Here is an 8,189-nt window from a genome sequence, read left to right on the forward strand (position 1 = left end):
ATGAGCGAAATAGCACGACAGGGCAAAGCAGTTATCTCTAAGGGAACCGAGGTTACGTAAGTAACCAAGTACGTTCCCTTACGAGAACGTTCTCTCGTACTGCGTTGCAAATGCTATGGGAACCCATTTTAAAACGCCGTGCTATTCACCAGTGACTACTCTGAAGGTGTCCGGGGAGCCCCGAGACTTATAAAAGAGTAGTCTGAATCATCATAGACCAGAAATGTCGGGCCTTAGAATGATATACACTGCACATACTGAAGCACAAAAGGGCCACTAAGTCATACATAGGTCTGGGTCGAAAGAGCCAGGGACCTAGAATATATTACACATAGAGAGTGCAAGGCCACCGCAGGATGGGTCTGGGTCATACATGGGCCTGGGTCAGAAGAGCCAGGGCCTCTAGATAGAGAGAACTCATGCCTGCAGGGCGGGAACCTCTAGGTTATAGAATCTTGCAAATGTGGATGGAGCAGACCAGCCGGCCGCCGTACAAATGTCTTCAATGGGGACTCCACTGGACCATGCCCAAGAGGAAACCATGCCTCTTGTGGAGTGAGCTCTTACACCTATGGGGCACGGGAGACCCAGAGAGGTGTAGGCCAGAGAGATGGCATCCTCTATCCATCTTGACAGTGTGAGTTTCGTGACCGGCAGCCCTTTGGTGCGGGCCCCGAAACAGATAAAGAGCTGTTCAGACTGTCTGAAAGAGGCAGAACGCTCCAGATATATTCTCAGGGCTCTGACGGGGCAGAGCGTGAGGGCATCACTATCTTCTTCCGATACTGGAAGAGCTGATAGGGAAATAACCTGGGCTCTGAGCCGGATTTAAATGCTAAGTGTTGCATTTGTTAAGACTTGTGTTTGTTAAGACAAATGTTAAGACTTTTGCCTTTATTTATTTGCTGTGGTTCTGCGTTCAATTGTTCAATTAAAGTTTTATTAAAATGTTAAATAATAGTAGGCTAAATTTTTGTTGTTGTTGTTGTTGTGACGAAAAAATGCATAAAAAAAAGCTTTTATGAAAACACTGAAAAAAAAATTGCTTACCAACACACAAATCATTCACAATTGCTAAATTGGACTAAAATAGAAGGCTCCGAGTGATACTAAATGAAGAGCCATTTGGGAGCCGGAAGAGCCGGCTCTTCTAAGGGAGCCAAGCCAAAAGAGCCGAATCTTTGAAAAGAGCTGGACTTCCCATCACTAGTGAGCTGTTCTGAAGAGTTGGAATCCTGCCAGCTGTAGCGCAGAGTCCGGTATAAGTCCAGACTGCCACGTTTCGGTGAAGCACAAGACGGAGGATGAAGAAAATTCTCTGATTTTCCCTACCAGTTCCTTGTTGTCATTAGTCTTTGTGTATTAAAGTTTATGTTTATTTTGTGTTTCATGCTTTGGATTAACTCATGGTTTATGCTTCATGCTTTTTTATTTTTTATTATCACCATTATAATAAACTGCACTTGGATCCCCTACATCATTGTTTTTGTCTGCTTCCATGTCAGCATCATTCCTTTAAATACAAACTTTGCAAAACAAACAAGATGAGCAAACGAAACCAAATGCTATGTGAAAACGTGACAGGACCCTGCCCCCCAATCACCACCACCACCACCATTTAGAAAGTAGAACAAGCCTGATAATTAATTGATATACAAAGTTTTTTTCTTTATTTGTTTATTACACTTTGCTAAAAGCATACACATAAATAACTGTCACAGAATGGACTACAGAATATTTTTGCTGCAATCTGACAACAAAACCAAAAACAACTTTTATCAACATACAGTGCATTAGCGGTTACGTCAGTGTTTCTAAATTATGAATAGTTTAGCTTTAAACAAAAAGTATAACTGAACCCTTAATTTTGCATAGCTAACATAGTCATATCGTATTAATAAAAAGACAATAACAGAACTACTTCAGAGATCACAGTAAGAAAAAAAATCAGTGTTTTAAAAGACAATGGAAAAGTAGCGGATTTACAATTAGCATTTTATAGGCTTTTTTTTTTTTGGTTATTCTTATTTGCTGGATATGTGCATTTGTTGCACTGCATTTATAATAAATAAAAACAACAGCTACATACAAGTAAAATTGTAATGCATTATAAGTAATAGTCTTAAACAGGGAAGAGAATATGGCCTGAGAAATAGCTGGAACTGCCTATAACATTAGCACCCCGAGAAGCCTCCATCCACACACGGTCTCCTATCTGTAGGTTCAGTATCACCTTCCCTTCAGCTAATGATCGAGTATTAATGTTGATTGTTTCAGCAGTTAGCTGTACAACATTATTTCTCTTTAAGGTCACTGTGCCCAAAGTCCGAGTTCCTATGCATGAGAACTGGAATTCATATACACCAGGAATCTGACAGAGGAACAGCCCTGATGTTTGGTTATAATGGTTCTGTCCATTGTAAATGACCCGACTGAACACAAGCACTTTAGCAGTGGCAGGAAGGGTGGTGCCAACAAAAGCAAAGAAGGCGGAATGTTGTCCTGTAGTGTTAATGGGGGGTCCTGGGGGTCCTTGAGGTCCAGATGGGCCTGCTACACCTCGTGGACCTGGGAAAATTAAATATTAGAGAAACGATAAAAAATCTCGGCTATGTTGGTTAGTTCTGTTATCTGGCTTAAAAATGAAAAAAAAAAAATGAGTGAGGTTGGCAGCTTTGTTGAAGGAATATTTTGATTTAGCTTGATCTATGGCTTGCTTACCAGGTTCCCCCTGAGGTCCTCTGGGTCCTGGAGGTCCTTGGAAGGACTCTGTATCTGAGGGTTCATGCATAGATGTTATATGTTTGTACTATAAGCCAAACTGTTTGCATTAAAGTAAAATAAATCACATAAAATGCAAAAAAGGCCCCTAAACCAAGCAAAATTCCTTGAAGCATGCAAAAGGTAGAAAGAGGGACTAAACAGCTTACAAAGGTTTGGTGCAGTTCATGTGCAGTCATAAAACATTAAACATTGTTTGACAGTTGTGACATCCAAATGTATTAATTTATGTCACTGCACCAGTCCAGTGTACAGCAAAGAAGAAATTACTCAAGCAGTGTCCAGTCTAGATGTTTTGCAGTGAATGAATTACCATTTAAGCTAATAAATCATGTGCACAACATCATCACTCTCTCTTTTTTCTTGCAATTAGAAGAAAAATAACACTTTTCTAACCTCATTTCCAATGTCTGATATGCTGATGCCACCAACACCTGGAAGGCCAAATACCAAATCACAGGTGAACCAAACCATGGTGACCATGTGAACAGATTATAAAATTTCTTCAATACCTGGTATGTGCCTGTACTACCATAAATTAGATACTCTACAAGCACATAGAAAAGGTAGTAAGAAGCTTAGGCAGAAATTTGCAGTCAGAGGAAGAAGATTTATGTATGACCACATAGCACATAAGCATTTAAGAGCTCTAATACTATGGTGCCTTACCAGTTTCAGTCCAAAGGTTGAGGTCTAAGGCGGGGATATCCCCACAGTTAACGAAATTGGCTGAACTGGTGAAGCGGAAAGGATCTCTGGGAACTCTGCCGATTCCAGAGTTGTCACAGATGATGCGGGCCAGCGACACAGAGGCCAGTGATGCTTTTTGTTTGGTGGTAAACACTCCTTTGTTCTCCCACCATAACCTGAACACAATGTGACACCTCCTAAACACATTCTAGTCTCATTGACCAAATCAGGGATGTCCAATCCCGCTCTTGGAGGGCCAGTGTTCTGCAGATTTTAGCTCCAACCTGCCACAGGGCATTTACCTGGAGATTTCCTGAAGACCTTGATTAGTGGATTCAGGTGTGTTTAATTAGGGTTGGAGGAGGATAGTGGCACTTCAAGAGAGGTATTGGACACCCCTGGACTAAACACACAGAAATCTTTACCTGTCACCCTCGCGAATGTGCTGGAACTGTGTAGAGATAAGGCAGGCAAAAAGAGAACCAACACGACCACCAGGTACAAAAGGCTCAGCAACACCTCCCAACCAAATGTCAATGTTCTCAGGGGTGCCATAAAGCTCAATCAGCCTGCGAGCCAATTCAGTGTTGTTCATCACCACAGCCAATTCTTGCTCATTCTGAGGTGCCGACAGTCCACAGAACCGACGCCATGCATTATAGCCTTATGAGGAACAACAGATGGATACCCGTTAAGTCTTCTCTCAAAAACACATGCAGTGGTAATGCACCATGAAGCTGAGTTGGCTTCACATGGTTCAGATTAAAGGGTTCCAAGACTTGGTGTGCATGGTGTGTATGAGTCCAGAATATTTACCTGGTATAGCGTGGTCACGGCCTCTTTGCATATTGAGGGCAGCCAAGTCCAAAGCAATGTGGGCTGTAAAGGCAAACAGTCTCTCTCTAAGAGCATCCACCATCATGTGGTCTTGCGTGTTCAATTTTGCCGGCCGACCAATCAGTCCACGCAGCAGAGGATCGATGCCGCCTACGCAAAAAGCAAAGTAGAAATAAAGTAAGTTTGAAAGAAGACAGATTTAGGAATCTCTGGGTATGCTGTAACAAGCCTCACAAATTCACCTTCAAATACCACCCTCCATGGTGAGAAGAAGGCCTCATAGAGGGGAACACTTGGAAATTGAGGATTGTTCTGGTAATTTTCATCAAGACGAGATATGATGGGTTGGATGGCCAGGTGGGCAAAACGGAAAGCTGCAGTGGCAAAGACGTTTGCAATGGTAGGGTCCACATTTTCATTGTAACCTGGATATAGTCCAAGGTGTCTATTATAAGCATCAGGACCCACAATTATCGGCAAGTAGTCCTTAATCACCAAGATCTAAAAGATAAAGGAGAGGTTGAATATATGAATATATGTTGTACTCCTCATGTAACTGTTTGTGCTTGTGTTAATGCACTTTTCAATAAATGTCTTTACCTGGTTGTAGGCACCCACAATTTTTCTTGCCTCTTGATAGAGGGTTTCACTACTCCAGGTAGGATTGAGCACATGGAGGGCACGAGCCAATCTATTGTGCTCTCTCAAGAAAAGTGCGTGTAATGAGGTAAGAGCAATGTTCTCATCAACACGAACATCCCCTGCACACATCAAGAGTTCATTAGCATTTGAGTTGTGCAAATACCATACATTTTAGATGATGGATTTACCAATGAAAACTATGCCCGATACTTGCATATGAAGGCATAAGATTTTCTAAGAATGAAAAAGTTACTGACCTGCAATGAAGCAAGGCACCTCTGTTAGGGTGGTGTCATTGAGGGTTTTCCTACGCGTGGCACACATGTTACTTTCTACACTAGTAAAGGGCAGGTGATCTCGTCCATTGTCCTGGAACTGTTTGTTGACACGTAGAAGACCACCATCATTGGTCAGGTCTCGCAGATCCTTTGCTAGCCCATCCTCATTCCCGTAAACCTGTCCAGCATCTAGGAAAGCTGTTAGAGTGTTGATCTGTTCCTGAACATTGGGGAATCCACCAAACATATAGGCGGTGTTCCCAGAACCACAGGCCGGTGATGAACGGAAGAAAGGGAGACAGGACGCAGGACGCAGGCGTTGATCTCCTGGAGGAGCCTGTGTTTTGACAATAAATATAGCATGAAATATAGTTTTTTATAAAACAACAATAGTGGGATAATATCTGACAGAAGAACAATCTTTGACTGACCGGAATTGGGAAGCAGGGTTCAGAGCGCTCACAGCTCTCGTCACAGTTGATGCCACTGCTGAAGGACCTAATGCTTGGTGAGGTGGGCGTAAAAGTCAGATCGTGGTCAACCCATTGCCCAAAGATGGTAAGCATGAAGGTAAAGTCACGATCACTCTCTATGTCAGCATCTGCAGTGCTTAGAATACGATTGGAAACCAGTCTGACCTGTAATCAATGAGGTAGACAGATCATTTACTCAGTCTCATGAGCATGAGAGTGAGTCTCACGAACATTCAGACATTGTTAACTGATTGGTGGCCTACTTGATTGTCAAGTAAACTATTCATAATCATCTCCATCATACCAGGGGCAGTGCTGCACCATTGTGCAATCTGTTGGGATCCCATCCTTTGGCCTGGGATATGCCATCCTCATAGATAGCAGGCAACCATCGGGCAAAAGGGGTGTTGGATGCACCAAGAAGTGGGTTCCTCCTGGGAATGATAAATTTAGTTGTTTAGCAAGGCAAACACTGAGTCTTTGATTAAGACTCCTCTGAATAAGAAGGGCAAGACAGACCTGTTGTTGCAGACATTGCTGGCAGTTCGATACTTGTTTATGTGGGGTGTGGTCCTACAAGAAGGGGGCCGGACTTGAGCAGCACAGCCGGTCAGACGTGTAATCGTCTTAAGCTCGTCTTGAGTGAGCATATCTAGGGGACAAACACATAACGACAGTTTATAGCAAGGAACATCAGTCAGTGATGGATCTTTTCTGAGCTTTGCAAGTTTAGCAACATGTTTTTCTCATACCTGTAGCATTGATGGACCTCTTGTGTACATGATGGGCTTTCTCACTGATCAGTCTGAGAGTTTGCCCCATGTAGTCTGCGGCTCTCACAGCCTCTCGTGTCTTTCGAGCTGGCTGTTTCAGCAGACGTAGCTTGTCGGAAGGCTTGATGACATCTCTGCGCACCCTTGCTAAGCTCCTGGAAGAGGGGAGATTTATAAAAATAAAATAGATCAATGACTGATGATGGCACAGGAATATTGAGCAACATTCTTAAAATTTTACTCACTCATCACGAGAATACTTGTAAGCAGCATCTACTATTTGCTTCGCTTCCTCGATTGAATCTAGAATGAAACGTCTCCCGGGACTCTCTTCTTCTGCTAAAAAAGAAAAGGGTATTACATCAGGATCTAGCCCTAGAAAGGCTAATGATGACTAATTTTAGTGAAAGCTGCAATTTATTTATTTATCTATTTATTTACTTTACTTTACTAAATGCAACAATGTGCAGTAAGTGATAGATGTAGTCATGAAATTGAATCTCCAGAAGATGAATGTCATACCAGGTGTAGCTTAAATGACTAAAGAGAACAAGACTACATTTCTTGCACCAGAATTTTTGATATGTTTTGATTCTATATTGTTAATTATTAGCCGTTTGATTTTTGATGGCATGGTTGGTAAAACTTACCACCCATTGAAAGGGCACAACAGCACCCCACCACAAAAAGAAAAGTGGGAAGATTCATCTCTGAAACACAAATTGAGACATGTAGAGAGTAAACATAAATAGATTTTGTTTATGAAAGTTGCACTGTTTTCTGTATTTCAACAATTTTAATTTTAATTTGAAGATAAATTCCTCTACATTTAAGTGAAAAATTATATGATTAACTTTTTTAATAGAAAGGACAAAATAATACTAAGAATTTATCCTGAAAGATAAAAAATCAACAGTCTAGAATAAGAAGTGTCTATTAAATATAACAATTATTTACTCTAAATTCTTTGCATTTGCAATCAGCATCACAGAGTTTCATGATACTGCTTTTTTTTAAAAGTGCAATTAAATTGATAGATAATTTAACGAGAATTTTTGCATTTCTCACCTGGTGACAGGTCTCAGGCTCTCCGGTTCTGGACTCAAGGCTCAGAGTGTGTTGGACTGACTGGATGGAGCAGCTGTGCTTTATACCGTCCCTCATCCTCATGTTAAGCTTTACTGAGGGAGTCGTAGGTGGGGCAACTGGTTTACTTCCTTCTTCCTTTTCACTGAAGGGCATTTACCATTTACATTAATCATAGTTTGATTTATTGATTTATTTGAGGTGACAGTCTGACAATTATTTACTCTTCATTGCTCTACATTACAGGAATGCAAGGACAATAGTTACAGATTTCTCTACTTATCTTAATACTGAGACAAAATATTTAAAGGCAATAGTTCACAAAAAAAAAAAAAAAATCTTATTCTGTCATTATTTGCTCACCCTCATTCCAAACCTGAATGCCTTTCTTCTGTGGAACATAAAACATAATATTTTGACAAATGTCTGAGTGTTTTTGTCCAATGCAGGTCAATAGGCAAATGTTTTTTAGTTTCCAATGTTCTTCAAAATATAAACTTTTTTTTGTTCAGCAGAAGAATGAAAGGCATACAGGTAGACATTGTTCATGAAATAGATATAATAACTTTAAGTAACTTTGCAACTATGTCAGCTACCAGTCATTAGAGTATTAGTAGACTGTCAGTATC

General features: G+C 41.0%; 1 protein-coding gene across 2 annotated transcripts; it reads right to left on the reverse strand.

Moving 5' to 3' along the window:
* Nucleotides 1–1,645: 1,645 nt before the first annotated feature.
* LOC307152042 (eosinophil peroxidase-like) lies at nt 1,646–7,589 on the reverse strand. Of its 2 annotated transcripts, XM_079860435.1 has the most exons (16): nt 7,543–7,589; nt 7,125–7,184; nt 6,720–6,813; nt 6,454–6,629; nt 6,221–6,353; nt 6,006–6,135; nt 5,660–5,866; nt 5,208–5,565; nt 4,909–5,069; nt 4,551–4,809; nt 4,288–4,458; nt 3,897–4,134; nt 3,451–3,647; nt 3,178–3,215; nt 2,722–2,775; nt 1,646–2,568 (listed from the first exon to the last, which is right to left on the reverse strand). In XM_079860435.1, exons 2-16 carry the CDS (start codon nt 7,180–7,182, stop codon nt 2,554–2,556), a joined length of 2,289 nt encoding a protein of 762 aa, XP_079716561.1. In that variant the 5' UTR covers nt 7,183–7,184; nt 7,543–7,589; the 3' UTR covers nt 1,646–2,553. The 2 variants fall into 2 exon arrangements, with proteins under 2 accessions (XP_079716561.1, XP_079716560.1); XM_079860434.1 differs by lacking the exon at nt 3,178–3,215 and having other exon boundaries at nt 1,652–2,568.
* Nucleotides 7,590–8,189: the final 600 nt, after the last annotated feature.

This window comes from Squalius cephalus (genome assembly GCF_949319135.1).
Source record: "Squalius cephalus genome assembly, chromosome: 24".
Classification (NCBI taxonomy): Eukaryota; Metazoa; Chordata; class Actinopteri; order Cypriniformes; family Leuciscidae; genus Squalius; species Squalius cephalus.